Raw genomic sequence first — 25,495 nt, forward strand, 5'->3', positions numbered from 1 at the left:
GTCACCTGAGGGCGTCTGTCCTCAGGGTTAAAGGAGCAGCTGATTCGGGGGGCTCTGGCTCACTCAGGCCGGGGGGAGGGAGGGGCACAGAGTGCGGGGCGAGCCCGCGGCGGCAGAGGCTGGCGTGATGTTGCAACAGCCTGAGGCATGCCGTGCGTTCTCCCAGGGAAGTTGTCCCTGGATCACGGGACCCTGGCAGTGGCGGGCTGCACAGGCTCCCGGGAGCGGAGGTGTGGATAGTGACATGTGCTCGCACACAGGCTTCTTGGTGGCTGCAGCAGCAGCCTTAGCGTCTCATGCCCGCCTCTGGGGTTCGCTCTGTTAGCCGCGGCTCACGCCCGTTTCTGGAGGTCCTTTAAGCGGCGCTCTTAATCCCCTCTCCTCTCGCACCAGGAATCAAAGAGGGAAGAAAAAGTCTCTTGCCTCTTCGGCAGGTCCAGACTTTTCCCCGGACTCCCTCCCGGCTAGCCGTGGTGCACTAACCCCTTCAGGCTGTGTTCGCGCCGCCAGATCTGACCGAAGCCGGAGCCTCAGCTCCCAGCCCCTGCCTGCCCCGGCGGGTGAGCAGACACGCCTCTCAGGCTGGTGAGTGCTGGTCAGCACGGATCCTCTGTGCAGGAATCTCTCCGCTTTGCCCTCCACACCCCTGTTGCTGCACTCTCCTCCGTGGCTCCGAAGCTTCCCCCCTCCGCCACCCGCAGTCTCCGCCCAGGAAGGGCCTCCCTAGTGTGTGGAAATCTTTCCTCCTTCACAGCTCCCTCCCACTGGTGTAGGTCCCAATCCTATTTTTTGTCTCTGTTTTTTCTTTTGCCCTACCCAGGTACATGGGGAGTTTCTTGCCTTTTGGGAGGTCTGAGATCTTCTGCCAGCGTTCAGTGGGTGTTCTATAGGAGCAGTTCCACGTGTAGATGTATTTCTGATGTATCTGTGGGGAGGAAGGTGATCTCCGCGTCTTACTCTTCTGCCATCTTCCTCAATTCCTCCTTCCTCTTGTTTTAGTTACTGGTTTCAATGATATACATGGAGCTAATTTTTTCAATTATTTTATTCCAGAAAAATTGAGTATGAATTAAATCTTGGCATTTTATGTTATCTTAAATGTGCCAAGGGAGATTAGCAAATCCTTTTTGTAATGAAAATAGGTTTTGTACATTTTCCCCTTTTTCTGAGAAGTTGAGATTTCCTGAAGGCACATCCATACCCATTTCTAATTTTCTCTTTTAAGAATAACATTCCCCAAACTAAAAGCAAATTCTGTTGATATTTTTGTTGGTATTTTTGGTAATATCTAGACAGTTGAAGTAAAGCAAAGTCTTGATTTTAGTTTCTCAGAAATAAAAGTTTTCTTAGCGCTGCTTCAGAGAAGGCACCGGGGTGGAGATATTTACCTGCTCACGGTTCCACCTTAGTGCAACAAAGACAAGCATGGGAATGTGGCCTGTGCCCTCCTAGGCTGTTGGCTTTTCCTCCACATGAGAATGCAGCAAGGCTATTTGCTAAGTGGTGTTTTAGAGGGATCCAGTTTTCATATTATAAAAGTTTGGGGCTTTTGAAAGACCACAAAACACAGAAGAGATGCCTTAACCCTTATTTAGAGGTCTTAGGATGCAGAGGAGTAGTCAGTGGTTTGAATGGGCATTCAGACACGCCAAACTTGGATAGGCAAGTTTACTGCCAAAGTTGTCTTTGTTAAAACTATGAAGTTGAAATGTATGTTCAGTGACTTCTAATCTCTACATTTAGGTGATTTTCTGCTCTACTTTCAGGATCTCATAAAACTGGTCACAGTTAAATGTTAAGCAACTAGATTTTTAATCTTCTCAACAGTATTTTCAGTTTAAAAGAAAACAGCAAGGGAGAACAATGATTGCTCCAAAGACATGAGTATCTGATATAAACTCAGCTATAAGACACACCACCTGGCTGTAATTAGGTTTCTTAAATGTTTGATTTAATTGAGCATGTTTCTTTTCTGAGTTTTCTTCTTTGTTTTATTATTTATTATTATTATTTTATTATTTACACTGAAAACTAGTTAATCGCACAATCTTCATTTGAATCCATTGTCAGTCCTAAACGGGCCTCTGTGTTCTTCCTGATGCTGGACCAGTGGTTCTCAAGCTTTAATGTGCATGGGAATTACCTGAAAGGCTTCTGAAGCACAGCTCCCCGGGCCCCACCTGACTTTCTGATTCAGTAGGTCTGAGGTAGAGCTCCCAAATTTGCATTTTTAACAAGTTCCCTGTAGATGCTGATGTTGCAGGTGGGGTACCATACTTTGAAACCATGGGGCTGGCCAATATAGAAGAAAATCTGAAGGTATCCTTTTTGAACCCAGAGCCTGGAGTGAAATCCAATCTGATGACTTTTCATTTTGTCCACTCTGGACTCTACTCATCTTTTCTGAGGCAGAGGGGCCAGTTAAGCAAACAGCTTTTCCCCCCAAAAGAATTGTTCCAGAGGGCGTAGAATCTTCTTATCAACCCTGCCAAAGCCATGGCCCCTGAGGCTTATACATGCACTAAGACAAGGTCAGGAGAAAAATGGGTATCTGTTTCAGGGGAGAGGATTTCTTTTCCCAATTCACCCAGTATCTTATGATTTTATCTAGCTTAACCCTGAGCTTCTCAAGGAAAGGAAGCACATCTGAGTCATCCATACAGCCTATAGTTTTGAACGGCGCCTGGCATATAGAAGGCGTATAGTCATTTCAATGTTGTTGGTTGTTTCTAGAGTCCTTTCCTGTGCTTGCTTGAGGTAGATCCAGCAAGGAGAGTCCTTCCAATATGTGTCCAGTCACTCCTGCAGGTGCCACTTACTCTACCTGCACCAAGGGCCATCTCTACAGGCTTTGCATCTGGTCTGTGTAAATGTGTGCAGCCTGACCAGCACTGTGGGCTCAGTGTCTTCAGATCTAGTGTGATTATGGCATTGATTCCAGAAAGTAGAAAGATGTCTTTTTTCAGTGGTGTTAATATTAATATATGATGGCTAATTGGACCACAAGTAATAACGTTTTTTATATATAGCTTCATTCTAGGAAAGACATAAAGTGGATTTTCCCTGGTTTATTTTGCTTTGCCTAGGTCTTTGCTGATTTAAATAAGTCAATAATCCTCTTTAAGGAGGGGAGGAGTCACCACGTAAGACCAATTGGGCTACTGAGTAGAAATCTTGCACTGCTACCCATTTTGCCCTAATTTTTATGATGATATGATCAAATTGAGACTTAGATTTATACTTACTGGACAGCATCCCTGAATCCTACTATTTAAGGCTTTCATTCATTCAGTGAATATTTACTAAGCCCTTGTATGTGTCAGACTGTGATGCCTGCTGGAACTTATATCTCAGGTACGGAAAGGGATGTCTAAGAGGTGCATTCTTCGTCGACATGGCAAAATGTGATCTCACAAATTTTATTAGCTGTCCACATTGTGGAGAATTGAAGGTTTTATGTCCAGGATTTTCAGAAAAGTAGACAGGCTTGTCAGGAGAGTGGCAAGTAGTAATTTGTTGTTGCTGTTGGAGAAGAAAAGACAGCAAGTCAATGACAGTGCCCAAGTAATGGCATAAATGTTTTGATGTCATCTGCTAGGTGGAGTCATGATATTGTTGACACCAACAGGTAGGGACAAAAGCAAATTGCAAGTATAGCTAACACTTAGAGAGCACTTACTATGTGCCAGGCATTGTTTAAATGTTTTGACTGTATTAGCTCAATACTTATAATAACCATATGAAGTAGGTTTTTTAATTGTGGTCTATGTCAGTTTTTTAAAAATAATTTAGAAATATTTTTAATTGTGGTAAAAAACATCAAGATAAAATTTACCATCTTAACCATTTTTAAGTGTACAGTTCAGTAGTATTAAGTACATTCACATTGTTGTACAACAGATTTCCAGAATTTTTTCATCCTGTAAAACTGAAACTCTATATCCATTGAAAAACAGCTCCCCATTTCCTTCTCTCTCCAGCCTGTGGAAATCACCATTCTACTTTCTATTTGTTTGAGTTTGGATAATTTAACATGACTTATGTTCTAGTTTACTGATTCTTTCTTCTACTTGGTTGAGTCTGTTGTTGATGCTCTTTATTGCTTTCTTCTCTCATTGTATTCTTCAGCTGTAAGATTTCTATTTGTTTTGATGATTTCTATTTCTTTGTTGAACTTCTCATTTTGTTTATGCATTGTTTTCTTAATTTTAGTTGCCCATGTATTCTTACAGTTCACTGAAATTCTTTAAGAGGATTATTCTGAATTCCTTGTCAGACAGTTCATAGATCTCCTGCAGCTTGGGGTACTTGATGGGTCAGCTGGCAGCATCTGTGGGCAGTGGGGTTTGCTGTCAGGGTCTCTAGTTGGATGAAGTCACTGCCTATGCTCTGAGGTCAGGGGGCTGCTGCTGGCTGGGCTCTGTGATTGCTCACGGTAGATGACATTTCAGGCTGTGCTTCCTGACCAGATGGTGCTCACAGCTGGATTCTTGGTTTATGCAGGGCCATAGTCAGGGCTTTAAGGTTGGATGGGACCTCAGGCTGTGCTCTGTGATAAGGTAGGACCAAAGGGTGTGTCCCAAAGTTGGACTGGGTCCCTGTCTGGGCTTCCGCATCAGATGGGACCCACAGACTATGTGCTCCATGATTGGGTGGACTCACTGGCTGAGCTCCCTGACTGGGCTGGGCTATAGGCAGCATTTAGCGATTGGGCAGTTCTGTATGCTGGGCTCTGCTTCAGGGTGGGGCTGTAGACTGGGTTTCTTGACTGGGTGGTACCATAGGCTGGGCTTTGAGGCTACCCAGGGTCACTGTTCTGACTCCCTGGTTATATGAGACCAGAGGTTCTACTTAAGAGTTGGGTAGGCCTTCTGGCCTGGGGCTCTGTATAAGCAGGGCTGTAGCATGGAGGGGTCCCTGGCTACCTGGGTTCACTGGCCAGGCTTCCTGGTTGGGTAGGACTGGGGGCTATACTCAGCAGGTTGTGAATTTTCTTCTCTGCCTAGGTGGGACCACAGAACAGTCTCCACGGCAAATATAGCTTGTTGACTGGGTGCCCATATCAGGCAGAACTGCCTGGACCAAACAAAGTCCCTGGCCAGAAGGGGCTACTGGCTCAGCTCTGCAGATGGGCAGAGCCCCTAGCTGGCATCTCTGCTTCAGTGCTGCTGAGTGCTGATTGCTGTAAGCCCCATCCCCCCCTTATCTGTCTCTATCTGATACACTTTGGGTTCTCTTTCTCCTAGTGGAGAAACCATTGGCCCAGAGGGGCCCTTTTGGTGCCGTTCTGTACCGGCCTGGGGGAGGGGTGACACAATCAGGGTATAGTTGCTCCTCCTTCCCTTCTAATGTGATGCTTCTCAGTCTCTGTGATCCAACAGGGCACTTCAGCTTCAGCCTCCGGTTCTGGGATTTTCACAGTGGTGGCTTGTCTGTGGATAGTTGCTAGGTAGTCTTCTTGTGAGGGGGACTGAAGCTGGGAATGACCTATGCTGCCATCTTGATGACATCACTCCTGAAGTCTCTTTTTTTCCAGAGAGCATTTGTGTGTCATCTGCCATTTCCCTGGGGATACTACCTACCTGAGATCTTTCTCTCTGTTCCAGGATTTTTTTGAATTTGGACTGTAAACTCTAGTGAATACCATTTGAGAGTCAAGTTTTTAGGAGAAATTTTTTTGTCTCTCCCTTTAGCTAGTTCCAAGGTTGACACAGGCAAGTTTCCTTGCAGTCCCTTTCTGCATAAAGATTTGTTCCTCCTTTACTCTCACACTGAAGATTCAGCCCTTTGCTGCCTTAGAGTTACGAGAATGTTAGATTCTCCTGGTCTAATCTTGGCATCAATAATGGTGTCTCTTAGAATAAATAGTGTCCCAGAGTCAATGATATTTGGTATTATTACCCAAACTCATATGACATGGAACCTTGTTTTCCCCAAGCAACATGCATAAAGCCCTACAGAACTCTGCAGTACCACATAGAACCCACTTAGGGAAATTCTGGAATAGATGTCTCTGACAGTTTCAAAACTATTTATCCTAGTTTCAATGTTTTGAGGCAGTAAAATGTACAAAGGACAAAATGATGCTAAGAATATTATTCCCAGAAGAATAGGCTATTTATGTTCCTCTCTTTCAAAAACTTCCATTTTCCTAATTAAATCTTGTCCAGGGATAAATTAGTCCTGTTTTATATGCTAAAGGAATCAGGGGGGGTGGGGGGAGGTTTACATTTAAACTTCTGTAAAATCTTTTTCACTATCCTCCAAGTTTTTTCCTTATTATAAAGATAATTTTATGTGAGTATATATTGACTTTTATATATCTGAGAACATACTCTTTGCTTTTTTCTTTTTAAAAAATCACATTTTGAGAAATCCCTGTTTTACATTCTTCAAAAATGTTATTTTTCTTAATGGCATTCTGAAATATGAATTTATTACAAATTGTTTATTCTGATTTTATAAACATTACAATTTTTGTCATTTTAAATTGAATAGTTCATCCCTTGCTCATAGCCATGAGTCACACAACATTGTATTGCTAGTAGGAATGCATGTTTACTGCCTTGGGAAGAGAAAACAAAATGATGAATAAGACAAGTTGCTACCCACCTGGAACTCATTTTCTCATTGGGAAATAAAGATATGCACAAATATGTCTGATAGAAGTACTGTATTTGAACTTAATATGAGAACATGGGAAAAAGGAGGAATGTGTGAGGATCTGGTGTGACTTCAGGGGCTCAGTTAATCTCAAGTGAGTATATGAACATTTTCAAAATTAAGCGGATGTCTGGAGGCCTGCAGGTGTAGCTACCTGCAGGGATGCAGGGGCTGGTTTGTGTAAAGGTGTGAGACTAGAGTAAAAGGAGGGAAAGCCTCCTGTCATACCTGAACACTTTCCAACTGACCTGCAGGTAGCTGAATTTAATCTCTTTTTAATTTCTAAAATTCCATTTAAAACCAACTCATTCAGAAATACCTTTAAAAAACTGCATGGCATTACTTATTGCATACAGCAAGAAGTATCTTCTAGAACAGAGGTTATACCACTATAAAGATGGAAACGCTGGTCTCCCCCCACCCCACCCCCACGTGAGCGGGCTAGTGTGTTAGTAATACTGAGAACTGGCTGTGACAGCACCTCAGATATGGAATTGAGATTGGTCAGGATCATTGTCTCTTTTCCATTCCCTGTTTTTCACTAGAAGCTCCTGATTAACAACAGGTTTAACTGAAAAATCTTTTGGCTTTTTTTCTTAGCCCTGTTTTTCTAAGGACAATATGCTGTAAATATGAGGCAAGTGCAAAGAAAATAACATATTTGGGAGAAATGCTAGGCTACAGAGAATGAGAATTTTTGAATAGGGGACATTTTTGCAGTGACACTTTTTCCCCCATTGAAATCATTTAGCTGGCTTGGGCCTCCAAAGCCACATGTTGGGCGACAAGCCTTTCTTAGCTCCTAAAGACCATTAGAAAGCTGCTAACTTCCAGTCTGTTAATGAAAGTCGGCCGTCTGAGGTCTTCCCACCACTGCCATCCTTCTCCTAAATTGCTTTAGTGGAATTGAAAGCTCCACGGTGAAATGGAGCCAGTAGTAATAAAAGCTCCAGGACCCGGCAGATTCAGTAACAGCAGGCATGTGTTCAGAGGCCCTTGCTTGGCAGGCCTGATCCGCAGTCACTTCTCTGTCTAATCCCCACAGGAGTGAGACTCACTCACATCCTCCAGCACAGAACCTATAGTCTCTGAATGCTCATTCATTTCAAAAGAATAAACTGAGTACCAGTTTGGAGCCAAGGGCTCTGCAGGCCTCCAGCGACACAAGAGTGAACAAGAGGGATGCAGTTCCTGCCCTCAGGGAACTTAACAGTCTGGGAACGATTTTATTTTCATAAATATGAAACTGATGTTGACTACCTCTGTAGTCACCTTTCGCTTATTTTTCCACCAAGACTTTTTAAAAATTAAATTTGTCATGGACGGGCCATATCTTGGGACCAGCCCTGTCCAATCTCAGCATGATTCATAAGCACCTAAGTATTGCTTCCCTGCATCTCTCAACAGATTGCTTTGAAGTAATCTACTCTGCAGTCAAAAACCCCTGACCAAATGTAAATAGATTGTTCTTTCACAGACACATTGTTGACTTTTAAAACACCAATTTAATTACTTAATGAAGTGACATGTGCTATTTCTTTACTCCCTTGGCCTGTGTCCTGGAGCCCGGTGAATTTTTTCCAGTTTCTTATTCTCTGATGATAGCTCCGGTAGATTCCAGGCAGTGCCCCATCCTGGTAGGTGGGCTGAGGCAGGTGTGCAAGCCATCAAGCTGTGGCGTGCTAGGCTCCAAGGGGCCGGTGGGCGGGACAATTCACTGCTCGTGAGATGGTGGCACTTAGGACATCTCAGATGGATGATGATGTGGTGCAGGCTGGGCTGTGCTTGGTTTATGGACTTTCCCCTGCTTGACTTCAGTGCCTCACCTTTGTTGTGATTGCTTTAGGACACATGGAGAAAGAATCTGCCTGGGAGGGACAGACTCCTTTTGTTCTCTTTGCTGGGTGGGCTTTCCTGGGAGAAGCAGCTGGGGACACAGAACAAAAAGTGTATGTCTTGTGGAAATCTAAAATCTTTGCTCTGGCAGGGAATGTCAGAGATACTGAGTCTAGCCCCCCATTTATAGAGGAGGAACCTGAGTCTCCCAAGAGCTGAGGGTCAGTGGTAGACAAGGCTGAGACTAGAGCTCATCATGCCTTCTGACTTTTTCTTCAGTATTCCTTCTGGTCCGCTTGATAAATGGCCACTGGAATTGTTATAGACTTGAGAGAATGGCGATATCTTTTAAAAAAAAACAACAAACAACTGTATTCTCCTAACCCCTAATCAGGCAAATGTTTGCTTTATTTGGAATCTAAAGGAGAAACGTCCAGAAACAGTCAGTACACTAGGACTATGGGGGAGAAAATGAACTCTCTTACTGAGAGAGAGCTTACGCTGTAGGGAGTATCTCCCCAGCTTAGATCCTTAGAAAGGCAGCAACTTCCTCCTGGAATCATCTGGAAGCTGGAGGCCACCTTCTGCCAGCAAACACTCCAACCAAACTGCCACTAAAAGACCATTTAAATATAATCCACCCTGATGAGATTTCCAACCGGATTTCTGGACCAGAGGGGTTTGGCTAAAGGTCAGATAAGTCTTTAAAATGAATCATGGATCCTTTCTAAGGACATGCCTTATCTCAATCTATTATCAAAGCCTGCATGATTTTCGTGGAATCCACTGTGGATTTGTGTGCACTGTTTATATGTGTAACTTATTTTAAAAGTACCTTATGCTCTCAGGACTTTTAATAAACTATCCCCCACCAGAGATAGAGCCATAAGAACCCCTCAACCACCTGCCTCCCCCCCCAAAAAAAACACCCCATAACAAAAAAAACATTGATTGAAGCCCTATTTAGGAAATTCACATTTGAAACTATGCAAACTACTGGCACTGTGTACTTCTGATATTATCTGATGACAATTTATCATTGTCAGTGAGATACAGAACTGTGTACTTTATTTTTTTTTTAAATTCTGCTGTGATATGGAAACAATTATCTTGTCAAGGCCAGAAAAACATTAGTTCTGTCAAACAATATGAGAAAACTCACAATGAAAAGTTTGGAAAGCGACGTGAAAGAGTGACTAACCTCAAGGTTTGTATGACTTCATGGATTTGGTTACCTGTGAGCCCATGTCAACCAGGCTGGCGGTTCCCCTCCCCTCCCCTTCCAGATGTGCTCTGCGGAAAACCGGGGGAGGGGCGGGTACTCAGGTCTGGGCCATTCCTCCTGGATCCTGCTGGTGGGTTTCTGCTAATTACACAAATCAGTAACAGATGTGCTGAGGCTAAGCACCTCATATTTATTCCACAATGTGTTTTCTTTAAATGACAAATTTTTTAAGGCCAAAAAGAAAAATATCATTATATAGTTTTCCTCTGCAACAGAGAGCAAAAGGGAGGAATACATGTCTCCAGAGAGGTAGTTCATCCTGTCATTTGAACAAGGAGCTAAGCCAATGGTCTCGGAAGAGAAAGCCCTTTGTAACTGTTTAAGATCCTTATTAAGGTTTATTTAAATGTGGTATTCTATAAATCATAGATTTTGTGTTCCCCAAGCTGTTAGATTATAATTTATAGCTGGCGTATTTTTACTCTATATAAAATGGTTGATAAGGTTGATAAATTGCTCCCACAGAGAAGGGAGCCAGGAGGAGCTTTCCTTAAATAGGAAAACAGTGAAGTTGGAAAAATGAACATTCCACTGTCTTTTTTCTGATCCGTGAAGAGACACTTTTAGGCTTCCAAACAGACTAGTGGCATGGCACAGGAGCATGGCTTTTCCCTCTTATTAAGAATATTGGGGCTTCCCTGGTGGCGCAGTGGTTGCGCGTCCGCCAGGCGATGCAGGGGAACAGGGTTCGCGCCCCGGTCTGGGAGGATCCCACGTGCCGCGGAGCGGCTGGGCCCGTGAGCCGTGCTGCGCGTCCGGAGCCTGTGCTCCGCAACGGGAGAGGCCACAGCAGAGGGAGGCCCGCATACCACAAAAAAAAAAAAAAAAGAATATTGGAAATGGGTAACAGAAAATTTGGAAGTAGAGGTGGTATGGCTGCCTCTAGGAGGACGGGGGCCTCAGGACAAATATTTTTGTTCAGGACTCCTGTTTATATAAACAATTTGAGTCACCCAAAATCAGAATGTCAGCACTGGTCTGGTCTAGTCTCCGGCCAGAATGCTTCCCACGGGAGAGGCTACAGAGGAATCATTCCCCCTCCTTCCTTCACCCCGCCCATATCTTTGGGGCATCTGATGAACCTACATGTGAGGGGAGGGGAGGGAGGGAGAGAGTGTTTGGGGGGGGTAGTGGAAATAGTAGACGGCTTGAGCTTGCGTGGAAGGGGAGAAACAGGGATGGGGTCCATGTGGGTCATGATGTGGCTAGCATGCCCCTCTCTTTTGGTCCTAGTCACCAGAGGGGGTCTTTGAACTTTTCTGAGTGTAGCTAAGGACTTAAAGGGGAAGTGGAGCATTTACTAGGATAACTATTTGAGTAGTTGGAGATCTCTTGCAAGGAGAGGAAGAAGCCTGTTGTAGAAGAAACACTGCTTGTGATTTTATTTTTTATGGAAGCCCCCAAAGCCTAAGCTGTGCTAAATCAATACACATAACTGGGAAAGGTGTCTTTTAAAAGTGAATGACTCGGTTTAACACATTTGAGACAAAACTAGAGTTAGAGTGAACAGTGATTGATATAATTAAGTATTCACGAGAAAAATGATAATTATATCAAGGTATTTGGTTTTCTTTAAATCGTGCTCTAATTTTCTATTGATTTCATTAATATAGTAGTTTATTATGGATAGAGATATCTGTGGTTGTAGCAATAAAGAATTGTATTTTCATAGAAAAGTATAATTTGTAGGAAAATATACCTTTTTATTTACCGTTAAACATATCACTTGAAGCTTGAATCCTAGCTTGCTCCTCCCTCCCTCCCTTCCTTGCATAATAAATGTATTCACTATCTATTTGTCAGGTGCTGCTGTACTGGCATTTACTCATTTCACTGAATACTCACAGTCCCCCTCAAATCCCCATTTTATAGCCAAGGAACCTAAGACTGAGAGAGACTGAGTATTTTGCTCAGGGACACACAGTTCTATCAGAATTCTGACTCCAATACCTTTACCCTTAAGATACCAGCTTCCTTCTGTTGAATACTTACCATCTGCTGGGCATTGAGTTAGGTTCCTGAGCTCCCACAGATGAATAAATTGTATGACGTGCTCTCAGTGATGCCAAAAACTTGGCCTCTGTGCACCAGTGCTGAATTGAATCTTGGAGACAGTTTTGGGTGAAGTGGAAAAGAATAGCTTTATTGCTTTGCCAGGCAAAGGGGGAAACAGCAGGCTCCTGCCCTCAAAAACTGTGTGTCGCAACCCAGGAGGATTTGGTGAGGAGTTTTATAGTAATGGTTCAAGGATGGGGTTGCTGATAAGATTAGGGTGTGTTCAGGGCCTGCACTCCTTTAATCTGGTCTCAGGTAATCTCTTGATGAGTTTCTCTGGTTCCTTTAATCTGGTCTCAGGTGGTCCTCTCTGGAATGAAGAATGCTGACATCTTCCATTTGTTGGGGGTTTTAGTTCTGTAAAGAGCTCAAAGAGATTGTTGTGTGTATCCCTTGAGGCAGAACCAGGACCTGCCCCAAGGCTGCGCTATTGTTTCTTGGATGCTCCTCCCTTTTCTCGGCATCCCCTCCCTACCCTGATTAGCAACTCTTCGAATCTTCCCTTTGGAACTCAGGGAAGGTCATGGAGGCTGGAGTCTGTTTCCTACAAACAAGAAATGGGGGACAAGGAAAGGCTTCCATGCCCAGGAGCCCCACAGGGTCCTGCTTGGTTTCACCAAGAAGCTTGAAGTCTAGTGGGGAGGGCCTGGGAACCAGCATATAAATTATTGTAAGTTGACAGCTATGAAGCGGTGAGATATGGAGTGACCTGGAACCCAGCCCTGGAGGATGGAGGTGGGCAGAGCTCAGAAAGTCTTCCTAGAAGATCTGTCTCTGGGCTGACCCTTCAAGGATCAATCAGAGCGAAGCAGGTGAGGAGGGAAAGGATGGCCATCCCAACAGTGGGGACAATAGGAGGAAAGTCACAGAAGTGAAGAGTGGTTTGGGTTGCAGCACAAGCCATCTGGCATGGTTAAATCAGTGGGATCTGGGATTAATTTGATGTCGGGTGTTGGAGAGAGGGAGAGAGATCATATTTCTGACTTGGGCCCTGGGATGGAGGTGGTGGTGTCAGAAATTGATATAGGGAACACAAGAAGGGAGCCTGGTTAAGGAGCTGTGAGAATGAGTCCAGGCCTCGGCACACTGAGTTTGAGAAGCCTGTGGCACATCCTCAGGGGAGGGTCTAGTAGCAAGTTAAATGTCTAACATTTATAAAAAGTTGTAAAATAATTAATTCATCAAATATTTATAGAGCACCTACCATTGGCTAGATGATGCTCTAGACACAGGAGTTAGCGTTGTGCGTAAGCCTCTGTTTCATGGAGATTATATTCTAGTGGGATGAAGACAGATAATAAAGAAGTAAATTAGTGAGCTGATTTCAGAATTGTTATTAAGAAAGAACTGGGTAATGTAGAAGTTCTCATTGAGAAGGTAACACTGGAACTATGACCTGAGTGTTTAGAGGGAAACTTTCATTTGAATACCCCGGGGTTAAAGTATTCAGGCAGAGGCCACAGGCAATTGCAATTGTCCTTTGATGTAGGAATGAGCCTGGTAAGTTAGAGAAAAACAATCAGTGAAGCTGAAGCTCCGTGAGTGAGGGTGAGAGTACAGTGAAGCAAAGTTGAAGAGGCAGACAAGCATGGCTCAGGAAGAGCTTTACGTCATGGTGCAGAGCCCGAATTTCATTCCAAGTAAAATGGAAGCCATTGGAAGGTTTTTAACTTGGGTAAATGCTAATGTTACCATTTCAAATGACAAAACCCAGCATACAAAACTGTATTTGTTGCACACTCTCAACTGTATAAAATGATGTGAGCAACGAAGATTTTAAAGAAACTTGCCAAATGATAACCACTGATCGAGGGCTGGTTTCATGCCATGGTCAGTGCTGTGAATGCTGAGTACCAGGGCTGGAACTTGGTCCTGACACTTTCTAGGCCAGCAGTTCTCAAACTCTGTGATCTCAGGACCCTATCTATCAATGTTTATCATATCAGAAATTAAAATGGAGAAAAAAATTAAACATTTATTAATTTATTAAAAAATAATGAAGCCATGATATGTTTACCTAAATGACATATTTTAATGAAAAAATTACTCTCCAAAAAATAAGCTGTGAGAAGAGAGTCAATTTTTATACTTAAGTTCTTATTATTTAGCACAATAGGAAGCAGCTGGGTTCTCATATCTGCTTCTGCATTCAGTTGGTTGTGATATCACAAGTCATATATACTCATGCGAGAATGAGAGTGAAAAGGGCAAATAATCAACTTCTTAGCATCATTCTGAAAATAGTTTTGCCATTGTGGACCCCTTAAAAGTTCCATACCCCACCTTGAAAATCTTTGTGTTCAGTGTGACGTTGGGCGGTCTGCTAACCTAATGGGTCTCAAAACTAGTTTCCCCATCTGTAAACTGGGGGCTGTTGATAGCACCAACCTCACAGGATTGTTGTGATTACTTAATGAGTCAATATATATATTTAATGAGTCAATATATGTTAAAATAATGCCTGGTACATATGGTGTTCAGTACATATCAGCTAGTTTTCTTTTTGCTGTTATGATTCTGTGTGGCAGCAGAAACTCTCGCAAGAAGTTGCAAAAACTCATTTAAACTTTATTCTCAATGATTTTCCTTCCTGTCCTCTCTTGCTCCAGTTGTGAATTGAGGCTTCATATCTGAATGCCAGCTTACCAATGCTACCGTCAAATAATTGCAGGTTTAATCAGTTATTCATAGTTTAGCTTGTCATAATTTTCCAGATTCTTTCTTTCTTCCTTGTACCTAAAATCATCTCTTCTCAGTGAGTAGAAGTTAGATGGTGGATGAGGTGGAGGAAGAAGAAGAGATCTGACAGTACCAGGTTCTGCCTGATGCTATAAGACTTCAATTTAATTGCTTTTCCCCTCTTATATTTTCCATACTGCAATCATAAAATGAATTGAAATGAAAGTCAGAAGACACCATCAGGTACTGCTTGAGGATTTGTGTCAGCTAGTGCATTTTTTTTTTTTTTTTGGATGGCGGTAAGTGAAATTCTCAATCTTGGCTTCACAGTGGAATCACCTGGGAAATTTTTAAAACTACCAATGCTTGGATCATCCCACCTCCAAAGATACTGATTTAATTGGCCTGGATGTGGCATGGTCATCAGGATTTAAAAAATCCTCCCAGTACCCAAAGTCTCACCAGGCTATGACTAAAAAATAAGGTCATGTGTTTCCTTTTTTATTGTAAAATATAACAAATCTACCAAAAAAGTACATCATACATAAATGTCAGCTTAACAGATTGTAAAATGAACACTCACGTCACCACGATCCAGGGCAAGAACCAGAACGTTGCCAAACCACAGAAGCTCCCTTGCCTTTTCTCAGTCACACCTCATTTTCCAACTCTCTGGAGTTAATCATTGCCCTGATATTTTATAATCACTTTGTTTTATAATTTTATCCTATGAGTATAAATCTCTAAACAACAGAATAGATTGGCACATTTTTAAACTTTATTGAAATGGAATCATACTTTTTTGTCTGGCTTCTTTTGCTCAACATTATATATATTTTTTGATTCATTTGTGGTTTTGGATATATCTGTAGTTCCTTGCTTTTCATCATTCTGTAGAATTCTATGATATCAATATACTACAGTGTCTTTCTACATTCCACTCCTGATGGATGTTTCTGGTTTGGGACTGTTATAACCAGTTCTGGTATGAGCATTTTCATATGTCTCCTGGTACACGAAGACAGACATTCTGAACATATATCTCTAGGAATAGATTTGTTGGACGCCTTTGCTCATCCGAAGGAAGAGACAGAGGCTGAGCAAACAGGAGTCCGGAAGATAGGAGTTGGTGTCTGGGACTCTGTTTACACTCTACTCTGGGCTGGGACCCTGGAGGTTTGCACTGCTCTGAGCCATGTGCCCTGAGGATGTTGATGATCTACAGGAGGAAACGGTGAAGCTCACGATCCTCTCTTTTAATCATTTCCTGAGACTAGAGGGATAAGGTTCAGTGCCTGTCAAGGGTAGAGATCCTGTTGAAATACTTCCCACTCTGGACTGAGACCCAAGGGCAGCCTCCTGGCAATAGGGTCACAGGCAGGACAGCTGGGTGGTGCAGAAAACATCAGGCCTTCATTCCAACCTCAGCAGCTGATAGAAGGAGATAAACACAGTCTCTGGAGAAAGAAAACATCATCCTACCCCTTGAAGTGGTTCTTAAATTCTTATCCTCTCCTTTATCTTGACAGGTATTCCCCACTAGTTAGTTCATTGAAGCTTTGATGAAGATACTTTTTTTCCTTAGCTTTTTTTGTTATCTTCAGTGGGGAGTTTGGTATCAATCAGTTGTTACTGATGGTACATGCCCCTATCTTATATGCATACCATAAACCCAGGCTTTTTTCAGATACCTCTGCTAAAATATCTTGGGGTTTCCAGGGAGTGCTGACAAACTTTTCTGGTCTATTCTCATGGTTGCCTGATACTCCAGGCTATTGCCCTGCCCTTCCGTAGCTTCTCTCTTGCCACATTGAGTCTAAGATCCTCTGGGTCGCTGCTGCTGTCTGTACTACTTTGCTCCAAGCATAAACATAGGCTGTGGTATGCTAGAGCTGGCCCATATTGGTTCCTAAGAACTGATTGTTAAATTCTTAGGATTTATGTGAGTCAGTGGTTAAACACAGCTGTTATGAAAAATTAAATTATATAAACTTACAATTTAAATACATTATATGAAACACAAAGTTCATGAATACTCAAAACTCATCCCTTTTAAATTAGCTTACCATATTTTGCTGATCATGCTCTTGAGGTTATTTCTATCTGTTGGATCTGTGTGGTGGAAATACTATATACAATGGCGTGCTATGGCACATCACTTCTCAACTCAGTGATATGACTGCTTGAACAGTCATGGGAAAATATTTACACCATGGAAATTGGTCAGTGCTACAAATCAGGGCTTTTTCTTTCTTTTTAAGAGCTAGTTGTTAAACACAGCACATCTCTGGACATAGGCCCCCCTTTCAAATCCTCACAGCAGAGTCAGAGTCAAAGAAGAGAGTTTAGCTGGCCTCAAAGAATAACAACAGGGAATTACCATTCAGAGAACTTAAAAACTGGTTACTAGAATGGTTATTCTGAGTCACAAGCATAGGCCTCTTGATGGTAGTTACTAATGTTGCCGCTTTGCCTAAATCCTGTCTCAGCTGTTTATTGGTGGTTGAATTCAACTTTCCTGACTTGTCGTTTAGGCTACCCTCAAAGAGAATGACATTGAGCAGGTCTTGCCTATGTCGATTCCAGGCCTCAACTCTCTGAGATACACAGAGAGTAAAATAATTTCCTTCCTTCCCTCATCTACCCCACTCCTCTTCTCTGTTCTCTCTCTTTTTTTTTTTTTTTTGCCCTAAGAATGAACTCTCCTTGACATGACTGACAATGGGAATGTCCATGCTCTTTACTTCTTACCATGGGGCTAACCTTGCTCAGAATACAATAATCACCATTTTTTCATAGTGTCTGGTTTATTCAGTATTGAATAAAACCACCTGTGGAGCTTCAACAGAACAGTCCAGATTGAGATTTGGCCTTTGAACACTGGCCTCCACTTCCCCTTTCCTTGAACAAATATACACCCATCTCAAGAATAAACAATAATGCTAAGACATAGAGTAGTCCAAATCCAGATTTAGCAATAAAGACACCAAAATATTTTGTCTTCAATATAATGTACATGTACAGGACATGATTTAAAGGATTGCCTTACCTATATAACTATGTAGAACCTACCTTTAGTTTCTCTGTCTGGAACATTTACATTTAAGATTCCTCATTGCTTTCAGAATTGCCCTAAGAAGAAAATATGCTTCAGAATATATTCAAAATCTAGCACGTCTCCCTGCCGATCACCTGATCCAGCCCCCTTCGTCTTTCATCTGGACCACTGCAGTAGCCTCCTAATTGGTTTCCCAACTTCCACAGTTGCCCCTCTTCAGTCTATTCTCAGCACAGCATCCAGAATGCTCAGGTTAAAATACAAATCGGATCAGGATGTTTCTTTGCTCAAAATCCTCTAATGTCTTCTCATTTTACTCAGGGAACAAGCCATGGTTACCTCCATAGGATCCTCCTCTTTATTTCTTTGACATCATTATACCCCCTGTAGGTCACTCTGCTCCAGCCAGATGGACTGTCTTGCTGTCCTCTGAACATACCAGATGCTTTCTTGCCTCAGGGATTTTTCATGCACTCTACCTGCAGTATGAAATCTTCCTGTCCCAGAAAGCTGCAAATTTCGATTCTTTATTTCCTTCAGGTTTTTTCTCAAATATTACTTCTTAGTGAGACCTTCTCCAATCACCTTATCACAATTACAGCCCTCCTATATTTCCTATCCCCTTTTCCACCCTAGTACTGATTACCGTCTCACTCATTCACTCACCAACTATATATATATATATATATATATATATATATATATCTTCGTTATTGTATAAATTGTTTGTCTGTTTCCTGACGCCATTACAATGCATATTTCATATGGAATTTTTATCTGATTGTATCATATTCAAATACCATTGCCTAGAACCTGGTACCTGGCACATAGTGGTTTCTTAATAAATATTGAATGAATGAATGAATGTATGACAGAGTGGTAGAACAGACATTGGTTAGGATCTGGAGACCTAGGTTTTAATTTTTGCCTTTGCCTGTGATAAGCTCTGTAACACTTATTACATTCTGTTTCTATATCTCTAGGTACTTATCAGTACAATGGGGATATAATGACTGTTTCACATGCCTCATTGACTTTTTTTTTTTTTTTTTTTTTTTTGGTGGTATGAGGGCCTTCCTCTGTCGTGGCCTCTCCCGTTGCGGAGCACAGGCTCCGGACGCGCAGGCCCAGCGGCCATGGCTCACGGGCCCAGCCACTCCGCGGCATGTGGGATCCTCCCAGACCGGGGCGCGAACCCGGTTCCCCTGCATCGGCAGGCGGACGCGCAACCACTGCGCCACCAGGGAAGCCCCTCTCATTGACTTTTATAGTGAGGCTCATGCAGGGAAGTGCTCTCTATAGGTGTGAGGAGATATTTTTATTGTCTTACTTATTTATACCCACTGTAGTGAGCAGCTAGTTCCAGGTCCACCTTGCTTTAAACTACTCCCAAGAAAAAGCTCTCCATTTGAACAGAGGGTGGGACTGACAGGTTCATTTCCGTTTCTCCCTCTGAAGATGTTAGCGGATCCTTGCTTATCGCTTAGATCAGGTAATTGGACTTATTATAAGCCATTAATAACCTAAAGAATGAAATAACCCACCACAGGGGCCAGGGCCTTGTGTGTGTCGAGCATTGTTCTGCATGTATGATACCCTTCCATCCACCCACACTGCAACTCTGCAAGTGAGAGTATGGCTTCATTTTAGAGATGAAGAAATTGAAGTTTAGAAAAATCTAGTACCCCACTAAAGCAGTGGAGCTGATAAGAGACAGAGCCTGGGGAGAAATCATGTCTGTCGGACTCTAACACCAAACTCCTGTCCAACTCAGGAAATTGAGATAGTCCAAGAGCCAAAAGTGAATATTCTTACACCTATGGATGATGTTTCTCACTGATGTGTTCATTTCTTTTCAGACTGTCTATGACCAGTGGTTCATTACCCTTTTTAACATTGTCTACACATCACTGCCTGTTTTAGCCATGGGGATTTTTGACCAGGTATGTGTTTTTCTCTGCCTTTATAATGTATTTTGCTGTGTTGATGCCTTTTAGTTGCTTTTAGCTTCTAAGTGGAAGACACGAATCATAGAAAGAGTCCTAGGAATGCAGTCATTTTAATAGGTATTGCATGGCTCAAAAACTCTTCCAGATCTCCCACCTCCACCAAAAGATCCTCTGATCAGAGCTGGATTACTATCCTCTTAAAGATTCACACCCTACATTATTTCTCTAAAGGGTCTGAGACGTCCTGCAAGAAACAGTCTCTTTAATTTCATTGTAGCCCAGCATTTCCCAAACTCATAGAACTGCACGTTTACTTATTGATTTTTCATGTAGAACTGATCAGTATGCCTCAGAACTAGTACCTGTGGTTCACACACCAGGGAATACTGTATTAGCCTCTGAAAGTGCAGAGAACCATGCAGTGATACATAGAAAATCATGGAGCTGTGTTGTAGTGCAGAGAGCTAGCATCTGTGGTGACACTGTCCAGCACAGCCCAGAACAGGAACTCCAGGCCAGAGGAACAACCTGCCAATGGAAGAGGAAGACATGGAGCCCCATAGCCATGGAGAGAGAAAGTGAGCAGTTTTCTTTGGTTTAGCTCCACGTGCTTGAGGGGAGAGAAGGGAGGGAATCATTTATAAAATGGTAGATCCTTGGCACACTCAGACCCTTGGAGGGTACTTCCTGGATGGGGACAATGTCTGGCTGCCTATGGGGAAGTGAAAGGCTAGCCAGAGGAGCTTCCATGGCACAGTTAGAGTGTATTGTTTAAAAAATTTTTTTGAAGTATTTTTAAAGAGACCAGATTTTCTCCAGGCTGTTGTTAGATCCATTTGCTAGGCCTCATTTTCTGGCCCAAAGCCATCTATTGCAAAATATAAATCTTCGCATTATGAGCTCACTCTACTCTTCCATTCTGAGGCTTTGTAGTCAGTTGTAAGCCTCACTTCTTGTATGTAAAAAGGGAAGTTTGTGAACAACATATTTTGTGAAATTCTACAAAAGTAATGAACTCTTGAAGACCTTAGATGTAAGGGATTAAGCTCATTCATTTCCAAGTGTCCATGTTTACAAGTGTTCCTTTCCTTGGTACTTTGTAGCTGCCCAGAATGTGGAGTAAAATATTAAAAATAAAACAATTTCTGGGAAAGGATGGTTATTGTGCAATTTGAAAAAATATATAATAAGGGGAGAATTCAAGATGGTGTTATAGGAAGATCCTGAACTCACCTCTTCCTATGGACACAGTGGGTCTACAGCTACAGAAGGAAAAATGTTCTCTTAAAAAACCCTAAAGGCTGGCTGAAGAAAACCACATGGAAGCCGGTTGGAGAGGCTGGCACACAACGTCACCATAAACCCCACTCCCGCCCTCAGCATGACAATCCTCAACAGGGAGAAAACTCAAAACCTGAAGCTTCTCCCGTAGGAGTGAAGGGTGTGCACCCCATATTGGGCACCTTAACATTTAAGACCTGCACCTGCAACTGAGAGATGAACCTCCTAAAACCAATGAGGCTCATGTCCCAAGACCCACAAGACTGAAGCGATCTAAGAAATGGCTCTGAGTGGGCCCCTGTGCTGAGACCCACTTGCTCCTTGGGCCCAGCTCAGGGGCAGCAGATCACGCCCAGTGATGGAGGCTCACCAGCTTATATTAAATCATCAGCCTGGGGGACGGCATCTTATTTAACACACACATCTAGGAGCCCAATGGAACACACTCCAGGTACAGAGACTGGTGGGCGCCATCCTTGTACTCTCCCTTTGCCATACTCCAGAGCACCAGTATCTCCTGAAAGGGAGCTGTTACATGTGTCTGGTGCCCCTATTTTTGTGGCTGCTGTCCAGGGGACACCTCTTGACTGCCTGGCTCTGGAGGCCGGGGGAACTTGCATTCCTGGTCCCATGGGACTATAGTAATCGGCGTTACCCAGAAAGGAGCTCATATTCCTATCTGGTGTCCTGATTTTTACGGCTGCTGCCAGGGAACACTTCTACATCATCTGGCTCTGGTGGCCAGTAGGGCTTACACTCATGGGTCTCACAGGATTGTAACCAGTGGAGAGAGAGTTCTTAAATATCTACCACCCCTCCCAGAGCAGAGCAAGAGGCAACAGACTCAGGAGCTCAGTCTTTCTGTGAAGGAGGCCTATTAGCTAATCATTATAGCTGAGGCCCGAGGGGCAGCCGTCTAATTAAACATGCATGTAGGGGCTAACTGTCATCCTTTCCAGAGACCTCAGAGGGCAGGCAGTATCTTCATGCTCTCCCTATGCCACATTCCAGAGCTCCAGTGTCTCCTGGAGAGGAGCTTCACATGTGTCTGGTGCCCTGGTTCTTGTAGCTGCTGCCCAGGGGATACCACTTGATCACCTGGCTCTTGTGGCTGGGGGATTGCGTTCTTGGGTCCCATGAAACAGTAGCAAATGAAGAGTTGGTTCTTGGCAGGCTACCCCCAGGGCACTGCACAGACAGCAGACTGAAACACACTCCCCGTCTTTCTGGAAAAAGGAACTCTTTGTTTGTCCTGGAGCTTCAGCCTGAGGGACAGGCTTCAGGTTTGGCACACTCCTAGTGGCTGAGGAAGCTGCTCTCAAGGAATGTAAGCTGTGGATGCCGTCTTGGACTGTTCCCTGTGCTTGCTCCAGAAAAGAGCTTATGCATTAGTCTGGAGCCCTGACTTTTGTGACTGCTGCATAGGGAACCTCCTAGATTGCCTGGTTCTCGCGGCCAGCGAGGCTCATTCTTGCAGTCCCACAGGTATATATTTGCATGGTTTTAAAAATTGCTGCTTGAGGGTCTAGATTCCAATCAGCCTGAATCTAGGTGCTGTAATCTGACCCTGACACTGACATGTCTTGGCACATGCTCAACTACTGAGAGCTGTTAAAAATATAATAGGCTGTTTGAACAAGCATGAAGGTTTGAGAGACAACAAAGAGCTGGGGCAGGGTTGAACAATAAGGTTTATTTCCTACATGAGGCCACTCTTGGAGACAGGGAGAAGTGTTTGTTTTGTCAGCTGTATGAAAACAAACACAGAGAGTCAAACAAAATGAAGAAACAGAGAATAGCAATGATCTTAAAGAGAGAGAAGATCTTAAAGAGGGAGAAGAATGCATGAACACAATAACTTCAACAAAAAGATGAAAAATATAAGAAAATACCAAATAGAAGTCATAGAGCTGAAGAATACAAGAGCTGAACTGATTAATACACTACAGGAGTTCAACAACAGACTAGTTGAAACATTAGGAAGGATCAGTCAACTCGAAGACAGGAACTCACCCAATCAGAGCAGCAAAAAAAAAAAAAGGATGAAAATAAGTGAAGATAGCTTAAGGAACTTACAGGACAACATCAAACAGACCAACATTCACATTATATGGGTCTCAGAAGGGGAAGAGAGAGAGAAAGGAGCAGAAATTGTATTTGTAGAAATAATGACTGAAAACTTCCCCAACCTGGGAAGGAAACAGACATCCAGGAAGCTCAGAGAGTTCCAAATAAGATGAACCCAAAGAGATCCACTGAAAAACACTTTGTAATCAAACTGTCAAAAGTTAAAGACAAAGAAATAATATTAAAAGCAGCAAGAGAAAAACAACTTATTATATACAAGTCAACCCCCATAAGACTATCAGCAGATTTTTTTCAGCAGAAACCTTGCAGGCCAAAAGGGAGTGACATGATATATTCAAAGTTGAAAGGTAGAACTTTCACCAAGAATATTATACCTGGCAAGGTTATCATTCAGAATTGAAGGAGAGAGAAAGAGTTTTTCAGACAAGCAAAAGATAGAGGAATTCATCACTACTAAGCCAGCTTTATGAGAAATGTTAAAGGGGCTTCTTTAATCTGAAAAGAAAGGTGGTAATTAGTAACAAGAAAACATGTGAAGGAATAAATCTCAGTCAAGAGATTTGAACAAAACAATTTTGAACTGTGTGGATACACAATCCACAGTTGGGTGAATATACGGATGTGGAACCATAAATATGGAGGGCCGACCATAAAGTTATATTCAGATTTTTGACTGTGTGAGCATTGTTGCCCTTAACCCTGTGTTGTTCAAGGGTCAACTGTATATAGTAAAGGTAGTGGTTTAATCACTTATAAAGCTAGTATGAATATTAAAAGACAAAAGTAGTAAAGCTAACTATGATTACAATAACTAGTTAAGTAATACACAAGATAAAAAGATGTAAAATATGATATCAAAAACATAAAATGTGGGGGGAGAGTAAAAATGTTGAGCTTTAGAATGGAATCAAACTTAAGCAGTTATCAACTGAAATAGACTATTATAGATATGGTATTATTTATAAGCCTTGTATTACCACAAAGCAAAAACCTATAGTAAATACACAAAGTATAAAGAAATATAAGCATATCACTAAAGAAAGTCATCAAACCACAAAGGAAGAGAGCAAGAGAAGAAGAAAGGAACAGAAAGGAATGACAAAAATAGCCAGAAAACAATTAACAAAATTGCAATAAGTACCTACCTATCAATAATTACTTTAAATGTAAATGAACTAAATTCTTTAATCAAAACAAATAGAGTGGTTGAATGGATTAAAACAAAACAAAACAAAACCCAAGACCCATCTATATGCAGCTTCCAAGAGACTCACTTTAGATGCAGACACACAGAAACTGAAAGTGAGGGGCTGGAAAAAGATATTCCATGCAAATGGAAACCGAAAGAAAGCTGGAGTGGCTATACTTATATAAGACTAAATAGACTTTGAAACAAAGGCTAATAAGAGACAAAGATGGGCATTACATAATGATAAAGGAATCAATCCAACAATAGAATATAACATTTGTAAATATTTACGCACTCAACATAGGAGCACCTAAATATATAAAACAAATGTTAACAGACATAAAGTGAGAAATAGACAGCAGTACAATAATAGAAGGGACTTTAATACTGCACTTAGATCAATGGATAGATCATTCAGGCAGAAAATCAATATAGAAACTTTGGCCTTAAATGACATGTTATACCAGATACACCCAATGTATATACATATATATATATATATATATATATATGTATATACATATATATATATATATATATATATATATATATATATATATAGAATATTCCCTCCAAAAGCAACAAAATGCAAATTCTTCTCAAGTGCACATGGAACATTTTAAAGGACAGATCATATGTTAAGCCACAAAAAAGTTTTAATAAATTTAAGAGATTGAAATCATATCAAGCATCTTTCTAACCACAGTGGTATAAAACTAGAAATTAATTACATGAAGAAAACTGGAAAATTCACATGTATGTAGGGATTAAGCGACATGCTACTGAACACCAGTGGGTCAAAGAAGAAATCAAAAAGGAAATTTAAACACACCTTGGGACAAATTAAAATGGAAATATAACATACCAAAATTTGTGGGATACAGTAAAAGCAGTTTTAAGAGGGAAGTTCATAGTAATAAATGCCTACCTCAAGAAACAAGAAATGTCTCAGATAAACAACCTACCTTTACACCTCAAGGAACTAGAAAAAGAAGGACAAACAAAGCCCAAAGTACACCTCAAGGAACTAGAAAAAGAAGAACAAACAGCCCAAAGTTAGTAGAAGGAAGGAAATAACAAAGATTAGAGCAGAAATAAATGAAATAGAGACTAAGAAAACAATAGAGAAGATCAATGAAACTAAGAGCTGGTTCCTTGAAAAGATAAACAAAATTGACAAACCTCTAGGTAGACTCACCAAGAAAAGAAGAGAGAGGACTCAAATAAATAAAATCAGAAATAAAAGAGGAGATATTACAACTGACCACAGAAATACAAGGATCATAAGAGACTAATATGAACACTTATACACCAACAAATTGGACAACTTAAAGAAATGGATAAATTCCTAGAAACATACATCCTACCAAGACTGAACTATGATTAAGTATAAAATCTGAACAGAATGGAAA

At 41.9% G+C, this 25,495-nt stretch overlaps 1 protein-coding gene across 1 annotated transcript in view; it reads left to right on the plus strand.

The window, feature by feature from the left end:
* The window catches only part of ATP8B4 (ATPase phospholipid transporting 8B4 (putative)), a 257,286-nt gene that overhangs the window by 218,450 nt on the left and 13,341 nt on the right, over window positions 1-25,495 (plus strand). Inside the window, exon 24 of the mRNA XM_055088239.1 lies at window positions 19,436-19,519. Coding sequence (XP_054944214.1) covers window positions 19,436-19,519 — 84 coding nt within the window. The remainder of the gene's footprint in view (window positions 1-19,435; window positions 19,520-25,495) is intronic.

This window comes from Physeter macrocephalus, chromosome 11 (genome assembly GCF_002837175.3).
Source record: "Physeter macrocephalus isolate SW-GA chromosome 11, ASM283717v5, whole genome shotgun sequence".
Classification (NCBI taxonomy): domain Eukaryota; kingdom Metazoa; phylum Chordata; class Mammalia; order Artiodactyla; family Physeteridae; genus Physeter; species Physeter macrocephalus.